This window comes from Arvicanthis niloticus, chromosome 15 (genome assembly GCF_011762505.2).
Source record: "Arvicanthis niloticus isolate mArvNil1 chromosome 15, mArvNil1.pat.X, whole genome shotgun sequence".
In the NCBI taxonomy this organism is placed as follows: Eukaryota; Metazoa; Chordata; class Mammalia; order Rodentia; family Muridae; genus Arvicanthis; species Arvicanthis niloticus.
The window spans coordinates 56,475,040-56,495,385 of NC_047672.1; the positions used below are offsets into that span (position 1 = coordinate 56,475,040).

General features: G+C 37.9%; 1 protein-coding gene across 3 annotated transcripts in view; it reads right to left on the reverse strand.

The window, feature by feature from the left end:
- Window positions 1–20,346, reverse strand: part of Vps50 (VPS50 subunit of EARP/GARPII complex) — a 104,537-nt gene that overhangs the window by 30,442 nt on the left and 53,749 nt on the right. For all 3 annotated transcript variants that reach the window (XM_034519306.2, XM_034519305.2, XM_076913062.1), the window contains 5 exons: window positions 17,801–17,895; window positions 17,428–17,526; window positions 6,616–6,706; window positions 4,009–4,185; window positions 1,705–1,823 (listed from right to left, as the gene is read on the reverse strand). In XM_034519306.2, coding sequence (XP_034375197.1) covers window positions 1,705–1,823; window positions 4,009–4,185; window positions 6,616–6,706; window positions 17,428–17,526; window positions 17,801–17,895 — 581 coding nt within the window. The remainder of the gene's footprint in view (window positions 1–1,704; window positions 1,824–4,008; window positions 4,186–6,615; window positions 6,707–17,427; window positions 17,527–17,800; window positions 17,896–20,346) is intronic.

The following is a 20,346-nucleotide window of genomic DNA, read 5'->3' on the forward strand; positions in this document are numbered from 1 at the left end:
GAATTAGGGAAAGGCTGGAAGAAGGTGAAGATGAGGGCGACCTTGTAGGAGGACCAGCAGGCTCAACTAACCTGGACCTTGAAATGTCTCAGACACTGAACCACCAACCAAGCAGCATACACCAGCTGATATGAGACCCCCAACACATATACAGCAGGGGACTGCCGGGTGTGGCCTCAGTGAGAGAAGATGCACCTAACCCTCAAGAGACTGGAGGCCGCAGGGAGTTGAGTGGTCTGGTTGGGTGTGGGGTGGGGACATCATCGGGGGGGGGGGGGGCAGGGACAGTATGGGATGTCAGAGGGTAGACTAGGAGAGGGGTAAAATCTGGACTGTAAAAAAAGATTAAATAAATTAAAAAGAAAAGAAAAAAGAAAAGAAAAGAAAAGAAAAGAAAAGAAAAGAAAAGAAAAGAAAAGAAAAAAGGCAGGGTAATTATGGCACACACCTTTTTTAACCCCAGAACTCAGAGGGCAGAGGTAGGCAGATCTCTGAATTTGAGGCCAGCCTGGTCTATAGAATAAGTTCCAGGACAGTCAAGGATATACAAAGAATTCCTGTCTCCATCCCCCCACCCCCCACTCCCCACCTCCCAAAAAATACAGATTTGAAAAGAGATTAGCTTGCAATCATAGTTTTTTTATTCTTTTAATTAGATTTCTTTTTTAGAATTGGGGGTTGGGGTGGCAGTGGCATTAGTGACAAAGTACATATGTGGCGGTCAGAGGACAGCTGACAGGAACCTGGGCTCAGACTCAGGTCGTCATGCCTGGGGACTAGTGTCTTTACTCACCAACTCATGTTAGTAGTATTTTTATAAAGAAATGAGATCATGAATGAAAAAAATCTTGTATGAATGACGGCGCTGCGAGATGACGAGCTACAGGTAACTAACTAGGGGCTGTTAGGAGAGGGAGATTAGTCTACTATTGTCAGACGAGCCCTAGGTGATCTAATCCCAAGTGGTCAGCCCTAAACGCTCATATCATAATGATCAAGAGTAAATGGACAAAGCAGGTAGGGTGTGTGTGTGTGTGTGTGTGTGTGTGTGTGTGTGTGTGTGTGTGTAATAATTAAAGAAGAGTCATGAACCTGAGAGGGAGTGGAGAGGGATATGAGAAGAGTTAGAGGGAAGAAACTGAGCTCTGGATGATGTAGGTATAATACTCATATAAAATTCTCAATAAAAGACAAAAACAAAAAACTTAGAATCTTGCTGCAAAAAACAATGTCAATGATAAATATGTACAAGAATGTCATAATGAAAGTTATTATTCTATGCAGTGAATATATGTGAAAAAGAAAGTATCTGTCAAGGAAACTGTTTTACAGGACAGAAGAATCCACAAAACCACTGACTGAATGAATAATTTTAGAATAATTTTTACAATGTCAAATACACTATAAGTCAAAAGAAAAGGTATATTTAAGCCAGCTTAGGTGAGGAGAATCAACTAATATTTCTAATACAATAAAGTCAAATTCCAACAAATAAGTTGGTCTGTGAAATACTTAGTGAGGCTTTGTTTAACTTGAGTATTTTTCATGTAACTGTTTTATTACTTTTCCTGAAAGTTCAGTTATGGAAAAACCTGCATGTTCAAGTCTTTCAGAAATCGTTTTCTAACGTACATTAACTGCTGCCATATTTTAACTTTTTAATTTAATTCTGCTCCCTCTTCACCCAGTCCAGGGCAGCATTACCTCTTCACGGGCACATCGCCGGTCTGCTCATCCACATAATCGCGCTTCAGCTCCTCAGGGACGTCACTGTCACTGTCATAGTCCTGATAGGCACTCTTCTCTTGCTCGTCAGATTCATACTGAGGAAACATGGTGGAATATGCAACACAGGGCACACAGGGGCTCAACCCAAAAATGTTTGTGAGTTTTAATAAATGGCTAAAGGAAAATTCTTAAGTTAGCTTGAATTTTACCATGAAGTAGCAAACTCTCCTTCCATTTTTTTTCATCCTACTTTAACTCGCCCAAAAGAAAGAAAAAAAATAAAATATCATTTACGTGTCAGGTATTTGTAAATGAAAACGTAAATCAAATACTCACAACCACAACTATTACCTCACTGGACCTCAAAGAAGGAATGGTGTATTTTAGACTTAAAAAGATCTTCTAATGGTTTTGTAATATTTACCTTCAAGCTGTTAACTCTTTACAAGGCTAAGGACTCAATTCTAGCCCCAGAACTACTACTTTACTCATAAACAAAACTAAGCACACGGAGGCCTCCTGAGAGGCTCCCTCCTGGGATACAGCTTCCTTCCTAACATCTTCCTGGCCCCCGTGGCACAATGGAATGATGCCAGCAGAACAAGGGCATTGCAAATCAAGGGCAGAGTGGTAGCAGCACCACTGCCCTCAGTGTTAGACACAGCCGTAACTAAAGACTGGTTAGCATTCTGCCTTTCTGATCATGGACTGTGACTGTGCTCAGTTTGCAGTAATTAATACACACACACACACACACACACACACACACACACACACACACACACGTCCTAAAACCTTAGGACTTATAGCTTAACCAACTGTGGTGTTAGGTCAATTCCATGTACAGCTGAGGACACCAACATGACAACAAATGGAAAGAAGTGCCCCTAAGTTGTCTACTGTTTGATAGTTTATCACTGCAGTACAGTGTCAGGCCTTCCTCAGATATAAACTCAGATCCTCAAGGACTTAGACTGTATCTTCAAAGATTAGATTCTGCACTAATAATTAGAAAAAAAATCGTGGCATTTTTCTGTGTTTAGACATTCAGACAAAAATTCTTCTCAGGAGGCAGAGGCAGGTAGATATTTCTGAGTTTGAGACCAGATTAATCTACATGCTGAGTTCAAGGTCAGCCAGGGCCGCATAAAAAAAAATGCCTGTCTCAAAAATCTGCCCAAAATAGGTTTCAAAACTAAAATAGAAAAAAGAAAAAAATAGATGTTCTCAGACCTAAACAATTCTTTTTTTGGTTTCATCAAATCTATAGTGGGTTCACCTAGAAATCATGGAGAACTGGACATACCAAGTAATAATATCCTGGGTCAAAGGACAATTTTGAAAGCATGCTACAAAAGACTATGAGGCAGGCACTGCTCTCTATTGCAAATATGGACAGCCCATGGGGGCGCAAATGTAAAGTAACTTGTCAAGACCCACACAGCTAATAAACTGAAGGGATGCTACTGCACTGAGATCCTACCTTCTAAGCAAGACCTGTATTTAATATTGTTTCAAGCTGCTCGAAGGATCATTAAACTATCACAATTCTCTAAATTCACTGTCAGGCAACAAGGTAATGACTTTATGGTTGTTTGAATAGGAATGGCCCCATAGGCTCTTATATTTAAATAGTCATCAGGAGCTGCACCACTTGGGAGGGATTAAGAGGTGTAACCTTACTGGAGGAAATGTGTCACTGGAGGTGGGCTTAAGCTCAAGCCAGGCCCAGTGTAGTTCTCTCCTGTCTGAGAATCTGGAGGTAGAATTCTCAGCTCTTCTTCAGCACCCAGCCCCAATTAAACACTTTGCTTTACAAGAGTTGCCATGGTCATGGTCTTTTCATGGCAACAGAACAGTGACTCTCAGATGAAGGAACATGGAATAAAATACTGACTTAGTTACTCAGGAGTGAAGTCCTGAAAAAAGCAGAGGTGCACTATTCCCTCAGCCGTCTGTTAGTCATTGGAATATTCCAGGAAACAGACGACCAAAAGGTAAATACACTGATGAGAATATCCCAAGGAAACAGACCGCCAGCGGTAAATACACTGATAAGAATATTACACAAACAGGGACAAATTCGTAGCCCGGGACAACATTGTGAATAAACACACTGTAGAGTCATTATTTCACAAGACATTCTGTAGGGGCACAGCATATAGCAAGAATGTGAGTGGTTAACATATAAACGATCCAGTAAATTACCAACTCACTCTAAATACTTTTAAAAAGAAAACTCACTTCTGTTTCACAAAGCATCTTAAAAATATCACATACCCCATTAGAGGCTAAGACATCTTCTGTTTCTTCGTCTTTGTGGTCGGCTTGAATCTCAAATGGATTCCCACCACTGCAGTACTGCTCAAACAAAGTCACGGGTTTTGAAGAAGTTGCTGATGGCTGCTTACTAGGTGAAACTGACGGGGAGCGAGACTGTTCGAGGAATTTAAACTCCTACACATTCAGAAAGGACCAAACGGCTGTTAGAAACGTAACAAAACCTGAGCACACAAACATATCCATTAAATGTAAATGTAGTTAGAAGAACTGGAGAGGGGAGCATGACCTTCATGGTCTTCAAGTTATTCACCTTTATATCTAGCAAGCTATCTGAGATCACAATTTTGGAAAGGCAAAAGACACCAACAGCATCACTTGAGTCAGAACTGCCTTGTCAAACAGCTCTGCCCTTCCCTGAAGGAAAGGCAGAAACACATTTTGAAATGACAAGAAATCTGAATGGCACAGGAGCAGGAACCCACTTTGAACCCACAATACCCTTTCACAGGAGCAACTGCTAATACACTGCTGCCTCACACTTGGAGCATGCAAAACATTCTTACATAGAAGGTATCAAGTGCCAATGCATCCTTACTATGTCGGTATCTGTAACTTTATAGACCAAGAAGTTAAGAGCACTAGAACTCATTTGGGTCAGATGTGTCTTCTGCTCCTAGACTGCTATAGTCAAACTATTATGAAACGCCATCTGCCTTCTCTTTGCTTACATGTCCTCAGCTTTCAAAGGGGAGAAACTATCCTTTTCTTGGAGAAATTAAAAAATGATAAACCTAAAAATATGCAATCGCTGATCCAAATTCCACATTACAACAACAAGGCAAGTGCAGCGGTCTGCAGAGTGCCAAGCACAAGGCTGCAGCTTAGTGGAGAAAAGATTCAAATGATCCCCAACAGTCACCTAAAGTACAAAACTTCTGACTTGACGACTTACCACAAAAAGAATCCTTTTTTACACCTAACAATAGTAATCCCAGGCTGCATGCCCTTCATACTCAGTATTAGTCTTAGAAGGTCCAAGGGCAGAGCCCCAAATCTCTACCAAGTACACTGACACCTTCACTCCACCATTACACTGTGTGTCAGTCTCAGCTTCTTCTCTTTACAAATTTCAACTACATGTTAAATCACATCTAACAGGATGCCTGAAAATCTTTATAAAGCTAAATGTGTTTAATATAACAACATGATTTTTAAAATAAATCTACGAGAATACATGTGAGTAATTAAGTTGTAAATAGTTTTTAAAGCAACCATTTCAAAGAAAAAAATAAGGCTTGCTTAGATGGAAACAATGTTTCTATTAAATGTTTTCTTACAATTATACTGAATATACATTAAAACATGCAAGATCAATCCATTCATGATCAATCTGTTAAATAAAATTAAATAAATTATTTACATACTCTAAAATTAATGTTTAACTTAAAATTCTAAATGTTAAGAATAATAACTGTTTTAGAATTCATAGATTCTGCTAATTTAATGTTATTTCATTAATGCCAATTAAAATTTAGGTAATTTTTGCTGTCCTTGAACATGTAGTGATCACCACACTAGTGTTTTTACTGTTACTATGTTAGGGAAGCAATATGATAGAACTGGATATGAAACCACCTAACACAAAGGCAATACCCCTACTAAAAGAAAACATAGGGCTGCAAAGATGGCTCAGCAGTTAAGAGCACTAGTTGCTCTTCCAGAGGACCCAGGTTCAATTCCCAGCACCCACATGACAGCTAACCATCACCTACAACTCCAGATTCAGTGGAGTCCATGTCCCCATTTGGCTGCCCACAAGCACTGGACACATGTAATACATAGACATACATAAGGCGAAATACCCAGACATACAAAATAAAAAAATTTTTTAAACTAACCAAGTACTCTTTAAATATAACCAAATTTTGTTTTAATGCTTCTAGAAAGTTATTCCATCTGAGGGAGCCCACTCAACACCCTGTACTTTCAGGCCACGGAGTAGAACATACTCTTCCACGCAGGAGTACTTTCTATAATGCATTTCAATCAAACCAATTAAAGAGGTTTTTACAAACTTCATTCCAAAGACTACAATTAACTAGTAAAAATTAGTATTTCTTATAAGTGCCTCTTTCATTTATAAAGCATTTTGTCCACATAAGCAAATCTGATAATTACGCTGTAACTTAAGTGCCCATCCATCCCTCTAGGAAATTACTAGTACTTCACATCTGAAAATAAGCATTTTTATCACATGGTACCAAAATACAGCCAATTCATTCTCTGAAAAAATAAATAAAACAGTGGGTTCTCTTCTGAATTCAAAAGAAAATCCACTGTACTTGTCTTTTTTTTTTTTTTTTTTTTTTTTTGGCAAAAGAGTTTATTGAAGCATTTAAAATAAACTTTGGAAAGGAGATTTTCAGGTCCATCAGTGGATAATTCCTACAAAAGGGCCTATTAGGGATGCCTTTCAAGGACAGAAGTTTCACTGTTCTTAACTTTGGTTGCTTTATAAATATTCTCACATGTGTTTCTGTTATTAAAACAAAAGTTCAAATAGTAACTAAAGGACACATTTCTTTATTCATAGTAAAAACTTACATGAAGCTGCAAGATGCTGAAATTTGACTTAACAGGGCAAAGCTCCCATGTCTCATTCTCTAAGAACATTCTCAGTTCATCAAGTCGAATCCTAAAGAAAAGATGAACAGTCTAAAGGAAGAAAGGGCAGGAAATACAAGAACCAAGAAAACATAATACAATGTAACAACAAAATTATCATCATTGTAATAACCCATTCAATTAACACAAGAAACTACAAAAGCTTGCTTCTGTTAGCTACCCTATGTTCCTTAAGAAAAAACAAAATATGTCAAATTATTTACTAAGCTAAATATTTTTAAACCAATATAAAAATGAGATGTAGAAATACAATTATTAAGGAACCGATAAGTCAATTCCTCTGCTCCTGCATGGGTTATTAATTGACCATCAGTCTACTGATCCTGAAATATACCTCTTGCTGTTGCATCAAAAAAAAAAAAAAAAAAAAAGTAATTCAGATTAAAATAGTTACATTAGCCCCTCTCCTGGTCTGAGGCCTGGAGCAGACCTCTGACCGGTCTGCTTTTGTGTGGACTCCAGATTCCACCTGAGACATCCTGGAAGCTCCACGAATCTCAGAGCAGTAGGTAGGAAGACACACACACTGCCCTAAGCCCATAGCTGGGTGCCAGGAGCCCTCAGATTCCAGCAGATACCCAAACCCCTGCCCCCCACGGAATAGCACTCCCCTTTCGCCCCTGTCCCGGATCTGAGGCCTGGAGCAGACCTTTGCCTGGTCTGCTCTTGTGCGGACCCCGGATTCCACCCGAGACATTCTGGAAGGTCCACTCAACCCAGAGCCGCAGAGGAACAACTGAACTCAAGAGCGTCAGACAACATATCCTGAGATATCCTAGAGGAGCCACTGCACTCAGATCAGTGGGCACCTTATCCTGAGACATCCGAGAGGAGACACTGCACCCAGGAACATCAGACACCTAGGTGGACTGCTACCTTGGAGGCACCATATCCTGCGGCATCCTAGAGGTACCACTGTACTCAGTGCAGCTGGAGAAGATCACAGAGACATCTGAACCCCTAGGAGATCAGACACAAGCAAGATAACTGGAAAGGCAGGCTTCAGTCAGAGACAGCAAGTACAGGCAGCATTAGAGTTAACCAGATGGCGAAAGGCAAGTGCAAGAACATAAGCAACAGAAACCAAAGTTACATGGCATCATCAGAACCCAGTTCCCCCATCATAGCAAGACCTGAACACCCCATCACACCAGAAAAGCAGGAATCAGAATTAAAATCACTTCTCATGACGATGATAGAGGTCTTTAAGAAAGACATAAACAACACTGTCAAAAAAACTTAAGGAGAACACTGGTAGACAGAAACCCTTAAAGAGGAAACACAAAAATCCCTTAAGGAATTGCAAGAAAACACAACCAAACAGGAGAAGGAATTAAACAAAACCATCCAGGATCTAAAAATGGAAGTAGAAACAATAAAGAAATCACAAAGGGACAATACCCTGGAGATAGAAAACCTAAAAAAAAAAAAAAAAAAAAAAAAAATCAGGAGTCATAGACACAAATATCACCAACAGAATACAAGAGATAGAAGAGATACTCTCAGGTGCAGAAGATACCATGGAAAACATTGACACAACTGTCAAAAAAAATGCAAAACACAAAAAGATATTAACCCAAAATATACAGGAAATCCAAGACACAATGAGAAGGCCAAACCTAAGGATAATAGGTATAGATGAGGGGGAAGACTCCCAACTTAAAGGACCAGTAAATATCCTCAACAAAATTATAGAGGAAAACTTCCCTAACCTAAAGAAAGAGATGTCCATAAATATACAAGAAGCCTACAGAACTCCAAATAGTTTAGACTAGAAAAGAAATACTTCCCGCCATATAATAGTCAAAACATCAAATGTACAAAACGAAGAAAAATACTAAAGCAGTAAGGGAAAAAGGCAAAGTAACATATAAAGGCAGACCTATAAGAATTACACCAGACTTCTCACCAGAGACCATAAAAGCCAGAAGATCCGGGACTGATATCATACAGACCCTAAGAGAACACAAATGCCAGCCCAGACTACTATACCCAGCAAAACTCTCAATCATTATTGATGGAAAAACCAAAATATTCCATGACAAATCCAAATTCACACAGTATCTCAACACAAATCCAGCACTTCAAAGGATAATTGGTAGAAAACTCCAACACAAGGAGGGAAACTACAACCTAGAAAAAGCAAGAAGGTAATCTTCCAACAATCCTAAAAGAAGATAGCTATACAAACATAACCCCACTGCCAATAACAAAAATAATAGGAAACATCATTCATTTTTCCTTAATATCTCTTAATAGCAATGGACTCAATTCTCCAATAAAAAGATACAGACTATCAGACTGGATACATAAACAGGACCCAACATTTTGCTGCATAGAGGAAAGGCACCTTTGTGAAAAAGACAGACACTACCTCAGAGTAAAAGGTTAGAAAACAATCTTCCAAGCAAATGGTCCCAAGAAACAAGCTGGAGTAGCGATTCTAATATCAAATAAAATCATTTTTCAACCAAAAGTAATCAAAAAAGATAAAGAAGGACACTTCATATTCATCAAAGGAAAAATATACCAAGAGGAACTTGCAATTCTGAACATCTATGCCCCAAATGCAAGGGTACCCACATACATAAAAGAAACTTTACTAAAGCTTAAAGCATACATTGCACCTTACACAATAATAGTGGGAAATTTCAACACCCTACTCTCAGCTATGGACAGATCATGGAAACAGAAGCTAAACCGAGACACAATGAAACTAACAGAAGTTATGAACCAATTGACTTAACTGACATCTATAGAACATTTCATTTTAAAACAAAAGAATATACTTTCTTTTCAGGACCCCATGGTACCTTCTCCAAAATAGACCATATAATTGTTCACAAAACAGGCCTCAACAGATACAAAAAGACTGAAATAATCCCTTGTACCCAATCAGACAACCATGGACTAAGAATTGTCTTTGACATGGACAAAAACAACAGAAAGCCCACATACACTTGGAAAGTGAACAATGCTCTACTCAATGATAACTTGGTCAAGGAAGAAATAAAGACTTTTATATAAATAAACAAAATTTTATATAAATAACTAAAATTAATAATTAAATAAAGAAATAGTTAAAATAAATAATAAATATTAATGATTATTAAATAAATTAATTATAAAATTACATAATTTATATAATTTTATATAAAATATAATTTTATATATAAATATATGAAATATACAATATAATTTCATTTATATTTTATTTTATTTATAAAATAAAATTTTATATAAAATAAAAATTTATATAATTTTATATTAATTATAAAATTAATTATAAAATAATTAATAATTAAAATTAAAAAATAAAGGAAATTAAAAAATTAAAGACTTTTTAGAATTAAATGAAAATGAGGACACATCATATCAAAATTTGTGGGACTCCATGAAAGCAGTACTAAGAGGAAAAATCATAGCTCTAAGTGCCCACAAAAAGAAAATGGAAAGAATGTACATTAATAAATTGACAGCACACCTGAAAGAGTTAGAACAAAAAGAAGCTAATATACCCAAGAGGAGTAGATGGCAGGAAATAATCAAACTCAGGGCTGAAATCAACCAAGTTGAAACAAAAAGAACTACAAAATATCAACAAAACCAGGAGCTGGTTCTTTGAGAAAATCAACAAGAGAAACAAACCCTTAGCCAGACTAACCAAAGGGCGCAGAGACAGTACTCAAATTAATAAAATCAGAACTGAAAAGGGAGACATAACAACAGAAACAGAGGAAATTTAAAAAATCATCAGATCCTACTACAAAGGCCTATACTCAACAAAATTGGAAAGTCTGGATGAAATGGACAATTTTCTAAACAGATACCAGGTACCTAAGTTAAACAAGGAGCAGATAAACCATCTAAACAGTCACATAACTCCTAAAGAAATAGAAACAGTCATTAAAAATCTTCCCACCAAAAAATGTCCGGGGCCAGATGGTTTCAGTGCAGAATTCTTTCAGACCTTCAAGGAAGACCTAATACCAATCCTCTTCAAGCTATTCCATCAAATAGAAACAGAAGGAACACTACCCAATTCATTCTATGAAGCTACCATTATGCTCATACCTAAACCACACAAAGACCCAACAAAGAAAGAGAACTGCAGACCAATCTCTCTTATGAATATTGATGCAAAAATACTCAATAAAATTCTTGCAAACCGAATCCAACAACACATCAAAACAATTATCCATCAAGATCAAGTAGGCTTTATCCCAGGAATACAGGGATGGTTCAATATTCAGAAATCCATCAATGTAATCCACTACATAAATAAACTCAAAGAAAAAAAACACATGGTCATCTCACTAAACGCTGAGAAAGCATTTGACAAAATTCAGCATCCCTTCATGTTAAAAGTCTTGGAAAGATCAGGAATTCAAGGTCCATACCTAAACATAGTAAAAAGCAATACACAGCAAGCCAGTAGCCAACATCAAACTAAATGGAGAGAAACTTGAAGCAATCTCACTAAGATCAGGGACTAGACAAGGCTACCCACTCTCACCTTACCTATTCAATATAGTACTGGAAGTCCTAGCTAGAGCAATTAGACAACAAAAGGAAGTCAAAGGGATACAGATAGGAAAGGAAGAAGTCAAAATTTCACTATTTGCAGATGATATGATAGTATACTTAAGTGACCCTAAAACTTCCACCAAAGAACTCCTAAACCTGATAAACAACTTTAGCAACGTAGCTGTATATAAAATCAACTCAAACAAATCAGTAGCCTTCTTCTGCTCAAAGGATAAACAAGCTGAGAAAGAAATTAGGGAAATGACACCCTTCACAATAGCCACAAATAAAATAAAATATCTTGGAGTGAATCTAACCAAGCCAGTGACAGATCTGTATGACAAGAACTTCAAGTGTCTGAAGAAAGAAATCCAAGAAGATCTCAGAAGATGGAAAGATCACTTATGCTCCTGGATTGGCAGGATTAACTTAGTAAAAATGGCCATCCTGCCAAAAGCAATCTACAGATTCAAGGCAATCCCCATCAAAATTTCAAATCAATTCTTCATAGAGATAGAAAGAGCAATTTACAAATTCATTTGGAATAACAAAAAACCTAGGATAGCAAGAACTATACTCAACAATAAAAGAACTTCTGGGGGAATCACCATCCCTGACCTCAAACTGTACTACAGGGCAGTAGTGATAAAAACTGCATGGTATTGGTACAGAGACAGACAGGAAGATCAGTGGAATAGAATTGAAGACCCAGAAATGAACCCACAAGCCTATGGCTACTTTATCTTTGACAAAGGAGCTAAAACCATCCAGTGGAAAAAGGTCAGCATTTTCAACAAATGGTGCTGGCTCAACTGGAGGTCAGCATGTAGAAGAATGCAAATTAATTCATTCTTATCCCCTTGTACAAAGCTCAACTCCAAGTGGATAAAGGACCTTCACATAAAGCCAGATACACTGCAACTAATAGAAGAGAAGGTGGGGAAGACCCTTGAATACCTAGGCACAGGTGAAAGTTCCTGAACAGAACACCAATGGCTTATGCTCTAAGATCAAGAATTGACAAATGGGACCTCATCAAATTGCAAAGCTTCTGTAAGACAAAAGACACTGTCAATAAGACAAAACAGCAACCAACAGATTGGGAAAAGATCATTACCAATCCTACATCCAATAGGGGGCTAATATCGAATATATACAAAGAACTCAAGAAATTAGACGCCAAACAACAAAATAACCCCATTAAAAGTGGGGTACAGAGCTAAACAAAGAATTCTCAACTGAGGAAACACGAATGGCCGAGAAGTACCTTAAGACATGCTCAACATCCTTAGTCATCAGGGAAATGCAAATCAAAACAACACTGAGATACCACCTGACACCAGTCAGAATGGCTAAGATCAAAAATTCAGGTGATAGTAGATGCTGGCGAGGATGTGAAGAAAGAGGAACACTCCTTCATTGTTGGTGGGGTTGCAAGCTGGTACAGCCACTCTGGAAGTCAGTCTGGCGGTTCCTCAGAAAATTGGACATAGCATTACCTGAGGACCCAGCTATACCACTCCTGGGCATATACCCAGAAAATGCCCCAACATATAACAAAGACATATGTCCCACTATGTTCATAGCAGCCTTATTTATAATAGCCAGAAGCTGGAAAGAACCCACATGCCCTTCAACAGAGGAATGGATACAAAAAATGTGGTACATTTACACAATGGAATATTACTCAGCTATTAAAAATAATGAATTTGAGAAATTCTTAGGTAAATGGATGGAACTAGAAAATACCATCCTGAGTGAGGTAACCCAATCACAAAAGAACACATATGGTATTTACTCACTGATAAGCGGAGATTAGCCCAAAAGTTTGAAACAACAAAGATCAACTAACAGACCACATGAAGCTCATGAAGAAGGAAGAACAAGTGTGGATGCCTAGGTCTTTCTTAGAAGGAGTAACTAAACACCCAAGGGAGCAAATATGGAGACAAAGTGTGGGACAGAATCTGAAGGAGAGGTTGTATGGAGACCATTCCACCTGAGTATTCATCCCACGTGCAGTCACCAAAAATAGACGCTGATATGGATGACAGGAAGTGCATGCTGACAGGAGCCTGATATGGCTGTCTCCTTAGAGGTCCCCCAGAGTCTGACATACCCAGAGGCAGATACTCATAGCTAACCATTAATCTGATCAAGGGTTCCCAATGGAGAAGTTAGAGAGTAAACTGAAGGAGCCGAAAGGGTTGGTGGCCACATGAGGAGAGCAACAATACCAACCAGCCAGAGCTCCCCAGGGTCTAAACCACCAGCCTAGGAGCACATATGGAGGGACACATGACTCCAGCTGTATATGTAGGGGAGGATGGCCTTGTTGGTCATAGGTGGGAGAGGAGATCTTTGGTCCCATGAAGGCTGAACACTGGGGGGGGGGGGGGGGATCTGAAGGTGGGGAGAGGGAAGTCGGGGGTAGGTGGGTGCACACCCTCATAGAAGCAGGAGGATGGGGGATGGGATAAGGGGTTCCTGGGTGGTGGGAGGAATGAGGTAAGGGGATAAAATTTGAAATGTAAGTATTATATCCAATAAAAGAACGGAAAAAAAAAAAAAAAGAAAAGCTGTTAGAACTAACATCTTTAATAAAATGTCAGCCCTCAAAAAAAAAAAGGAGGAACCAATATAAAACCTGTTCCTAACTCATGCATTTAAATTTGTCTTAGCTAATCATGTACCAATGCCAAAATAGAAAACAACTAGCAGGTTGTATAATTCACACATATTTATGTATTAGTGTATCGTACATATGTCAAGTGTCAGACTACTAAGCGAAAACAGAAAGGTAATCATCATCCCCCATAGTTCTGTGACTCAGTGTCTAGAACCACAGTGCACTTAACACTCAGTGGGTCAGTACTCACACTCCAGACACTCCACTACACATACAGTACAGTACACTCAGAGTCGAGACAATCCACTAAAGGCCCATATCAGATACCCCACTAATGGTCCACAGAAGATACTCTAGGAACCACTCACATCAGATACCCCATTAACCACCCACAGTATACTCACACTGCTGATACACCAGTAACCACCCATACCAGTTACTGCACTAATGGCCCACGTCAGATACTCCAGTAACATCCCATGTTACATGGAGTATTATACCAGCAATGGCCTCTGCCACTCATGGCAAAATTCTTAATATAACATTATACCCTAGTGTGTGTTTCCTAGTAAGTTAACAATTACAATTTTGGGGGAGATGGTCTTGAAATTTGCTGAATGTATGCTGAAGGGGAAAGAAAAGTATATCATTTTTCAATTTGGCATGATCTTCTAAAATATTTATTCATTTAATTTTATGTGCACCATATGTACACAGTGCCCTCAGAGGCTGTAAACAATCATATTGGTGCTGAGAACCTAAACCCAGGTCATCTGCAAAAGCAGTAAGCATTCTTAACTGCTGAGCCATCTGTCCAGTCCCTTATCTTACTCTTGAAAAGAATAACCCTTTGTTTGTTTATTTGTTTCTTCCTTCCTTTCTCTCTCTCTCTTTCTCCCTCCCTTCCTTCCTTCCTTCCTTCCTTCCTTCCTTCCTTCCTTCCTTCCTTCCTTCCTTCCTTTTTTATTGGATATTTTATTTATTTACAATACAGATGTCATCCCCTTTCCAGATTTCCCCACCCTAGAACCCCCTATCCCATCCCCCCTCCTCCTTTATGCTTTTATACCATTTTGATTACATGCATGTATTAAGGTCAGTTCTAGGTTGAGGGTCTAGCAATACAATAGATGCAAATAGTCAAGGAACAAGCAAGACAATAAACACAAATAGTCAAAGAAAAAGCAAGGCATTTCCCCAATTACGTGAACACTCTTGTGATCACTGTTTCTAAGAGCTTATCAGGATGACTAAAGTCTCTGAGCTTACTTCCCTGTCCTAGCCCAAGGTCATTTTTCATGTCTGAAGCCTAAAATTTAGATTCCTGTCTGAAATTACTTCTTTGTTCTAGCCTAATATTTAGGTTCCTATCTGAAATTACTTCTTTGTTCTAGCTTAATGTCAGATTCCTGCCTGCAGCCACATGGAGTTAGGGTAACTTAGAGTTCTTCATCCTCCCCAAGAGCTCTGTTAAGTAGGAGAGAACTACAAAACAAGTCACATATTTAAGCACCTTGTTAAGAAAATAAAATCACACAAAATCTGCATTTCACACTTTTTCAGTGTTTATGTAGTACAATTTGATGAAAAGAAAAATAGGCTTAGACTTGACCATGTCTTGATTAATTTTAGTCAATACAGCTATGCACTCAGTTATGTGTCACTGCTGAGCTGCCTGTCAAGTTAATCTGGCTTTTTAAGGAACTACTATACTGTAGAATGCATTGACACGAGCACCAACTTTCCGGTGACTTTAGTTACCACTTTCTAAGTGACAACCATTAGAAATGTTATAGTCAATAAATAAACTACAAAGGTCTAGGCTTTGGTTTAAACTGTTTTGCTTTTTCACCTGTTGTAGTCTGTGCTACATACAGTGCAGCAAGAGGAAAGGATAACTGGGAAGTATCAGTTACTGAGGCCGGTCAGTCCAGCCACCTCACTCTACGAGCCACTTTATGAGCCACAGCCCCGACAGGATCAACAGCTGCCCACTACCTGAGAGTTGGCACACACCACAAGTGGGACAAGAACCTGAGCCCCTTCTCTCCCAGTCCAGTCCTAACAAGACAGTGACGCTTCATCAATGAAAAGCAGGCTCTGCACATGTGCCTAAGAAGCTTTGAAACTTTCTGAGTATTTAGGAAACAGTAATTTTTACTTTTTCCAGATTCTCTGATCACTGCAAAATAAACTTTCATGGGAATATTCCACCATGATCAGAGTACAAAGCTAAAATGCCTACACTTGGATACCAGAGAGAGCAGATACCCTCTGAGAGTCCCAACAGTACAATCCAAAGTGGACATCACTCCCCAAATCCACGTCTGACAAAGACCTCAGCTCCAGACACTAGGAACAACAAGTGTCCCCGTTGTCACGCTGGGTGTAATGTGCTCTTTGGGGAGGTAGGCACGTGGCAGAGCAAGCTAAGCATTTGGCTCTTTTATGGTCTTTTCTCTCCCATTTGTATCAAAAACCTTTTCTTCTTTAACATAAATATATTTAATAATCAATCAACAGTTTGACGCCCAATAATCTCTCTACTGACATGATACATTTACATTATCTCTCTATGAAGGTACTGACAGAACAGAGAAAGCAGAATTTAAAACCATGAGGCTCCGAATTAGAATAACAAAATCAAAACTTAGCTGTAAAAACTAAAATCTCAGAATGAAAATATATTTATAAATAACTAATGATAAAACATATAAAGACATGACTTGGAATCTGCCTTATATCAAGAACAATCTAGGGGTTGGTGACAGGGGTCAGGAGGCTTGCTGCCAGGCCTGACAATACAAGCTCAAGCCCTAGAAGTCACATACTGGAGAAGGAGACCAGACTCCGGTAAGTTGTTAGCTGACTTCCACCTGCATGCTATGATGTGCTGCTCTTACTCTCTTTCCCTCCAAGAAAAACACATTTTAAAACTGAGAGTGTAATCAGTGTTCTTCCTTCCTCTACATCTGGTATGGCTTGGGCACATGATCACACTGCCATGGCGACTTTTTTTTTTTTTTTTTTTTTTTTTTACATTTTCTTGCACGCACAGAGCACCACCTAACCACCCTTTCAACACTGGCTGTAGTAACAGCTAGCAAAGCAATACTGCAGCACACAATCTTGTCTTTGCAGCTAGGGTCTGAGTAGCACATCCGCTACACTACAAGCCTTCTCATTCCTTGGAAAGCAGACTCAAAAGCACACCACGGAATGCTGCCATTACTGTTCACCGTTCTCACGTCCCTTCTACTTGTCCACCACACCTGAAGGTACAGAACAGTGACTAAAATCTTTCAGTAATCCTGATCTGATGCTAAAGTTTTACCTCTAAAGAAACCAAAACGTTCAACCCAGTCAAAACAAATAATTTAAGATTTACAAGGAATAATGAGAATACGTTCTAGCATATAGACTCTGGATGAAGTGCCCTAACTATCTTAAAAAGAGACACAATAAATTTATTTACTACAACTTAAAAGTAGCTTTAGGTCAGTCAATCTTATAAAAGCATAGACAAATGGCCTCATTTCCACACTGATTTACTCATGTCTTACTGAACTTCTTACCTATGGTGGTTCTTGAAGTAATTGACACTTTGTTTTCTAATGGACTCCTGCAAAACTTCAGACTTGCTGCCACAAAATTCTTCTCCGACTTGCATCAACCTAGTTAGATAGAAAGGTGTAAGTTTCAGAACATCCTTATAGAAAAACACAAAGCAAAACTAGCACTCATCCAGGTTCTTTCTTTAAGAAGTACAACCAATAGAAATTTAGGTATTTGAAAAAAATTATAAACACCCTACAAGTCCCACCATCAGTCATGAGTAATTATATCCTTTTCATAAACAAGTTAGACGGAAAACTCAATTTCTGATTTTTAAAATTTTTTTACAGTTAAGTGAATTATGTCAACAGAAGTCAGTATCTCAAACGCTACCTGCTGACTATATCCAGAACAAAGATGAAATCATCATATTTGAATATAGATAAATCAGTTCCAAGCAAATAGGTTTTTACTTTTAGTTGAACATCCTGTAAGACACAAATAAATAAATAAGTAAATTTTTTCGAGTTAAGACTAAAGTGAGATAGTAGTATGTTTTTAGTTCAATGACATCTATCTACTTAGATCAACAGCCAATCCTTAAGAGTAACCTAATGAAGATAGTCCCATGAATATTTTTAAGAAATAGTAATGGCCACAATCTCACTACAACTTGACAGAGTTGTGTTCAATTTTATCTAATGTAAAGACACACGTAAGTACACACATGGTTCTTAGCATAAGAATGATACCCAGGCTGAAGAGATGACTCAGTGAAGAGCCCATAATACTTTGCAGACAACTCAAGATCTAGTCCCCCAGTGGCTCATAACTGACGGTGACTCAGCATCAAGGGATCCCACATGACTGACCTCTAAAGAAACTTGTCTTCAGATGCACATAGCCACAATCACACACACACACACACACACACACACATACACATACTTATAGTTAAATATTAAATAAAATCCTTTTTCAAAAAATTATACTCTTATAAATGACAGGACAAAAATCATAATTAATGCATGTTTCTAGTTCATTAGGAACCTAAATGCAGCATATTTGGAAATGAATAACTGTAAAATTAAGTATCAGCTAATATATAAAAAATGATAGCCTTCACAATTACTTGCAAAAGTGTTATAAAGTAGGGAACGTTCACTTGGAAATATACTAAATCTTTAAAAAGCCTATAAGAAATTCCAGATAATTAATACAAACAGAATAACTCTAATGAAACTGTGAACTCTGTGTGTGTGTGTGTGTGTGTGTGTGTGTATGTCTATTTTAAATGAATCAGTACAGTGAGTGAAATGGGACTAAGTGTATGACTAACCAGTAGAGACAAGTTTTTTTTTCAAATTTTTATATATGTCAAAGGAAACTTCTGCCAAAATTCACAAGAAATTTTGTTTCTAAACAATTATTCTAAAATTCACCTAGAATAGGTAATAACTGCTTTTTAATTAATTATTTTATTTATTTACATTCCAAATGGTGCCCCTCCCAATAACTGCCTTTTTAAAAGTGAAACTATATATAAAAAAAAAACATTGTAAGTATTGCTGAAAGACTTGTAATATGTTAAATACACTATAAGCTGTTTAAAACAAAAGAATAAAATATTCAGCTAAATAATCCAAATAATTCAGTAAAACTAAAGAGTATATATTATAATGTAACATATACAAAGGCTGAATAAAGAGTTGTGAAAAAAATCTCCTTGATTATTTTTATTATTATTATTATTTATCTATGTTAACCACATTATATACAAGACAAAACCAGACTTGTTGAGCAGGCATTTGTATCTCTGAAGAAAAGCAGAGACTAGAAGGGTCAAACGTTTTGTCTAAGCTCTTGTGCCTGCTGTCTAGCAGACATAAGTCTTGAATGGATGTCTACCTTCATTTTTTCCTCTGTATTTGGCAACTAATGAAGTAGACAGAAGTAGAATTATCCAGAAAGTAGCAAAGAGGAAACTTAACTAGTAGAGGGAAAACATTTACTGTTCAGATATCAACCAAAACACACAGATTGCTGATTCCTATATAGTCTCAAAAGGGTAAAAATTAGAAATTCCAGAATAACTTACTAAGACAAAATCATTTCCTGACTCGTCTCTTTAGTGCTTCTGATAATATTCTAGGCATTCTGGATACAGCAACTAATATGCAGTTTAGAGGCCAACATACAATTATCAGGTGAGCACTTACTTAGCTAAGCTTTACATGGGAAAAGGCCATATGCACAGCATAAGACAACATGACACAGATCACAGTATGGCATCACAGAAATGCTACTGCACTTAAAGTAAGTGGAAAGTGTAAGTAACAGGTGAGGGATTACTAGATAGCACAAGTAACCAATCTATAAAAACAAATTAAAACAAATAATCCACACAGCAGATTATAATACAGAATTGGTTTAATACTGGCGCAGAAGATACAGAGGTTAACAAGGGATCACAGAAATAACAACAAATTAACACTTGGCAGTGGAGCGTGACAGTCAACTGGAAGGAGTACGAGGGTCATGTATGAAAGCATAATGACTTCCATGAGCTAGCCAGATGCTCACATAGGAAGAAATACGAGGGTCATGTATGAAAGCATAATGACTTCCATGAGCTAGCCAGATGCTTACATAGGAAGAAATATGAGGGTCATGTATGAAAGCATGGTGACTTCCAGAGCTGGCCAGATGCTTACATTGGAAGGGTGTACTGTATTTTACATCAAATAGGTGTTAATTACTAGGAATACAATCAGGTTGCCATGTCAGATGATAACTAACTACATAAAATGTCAGGTATTTCAAAGGGCACAACTGATTACCAGAAATTCTACCATACATACACTAGCTTCAGTTAAGTACAGGACGGGTCTTTTAGAAGACTAAGTCACAAACCCTTCACGCCAGCCCTGGGCGAGCAT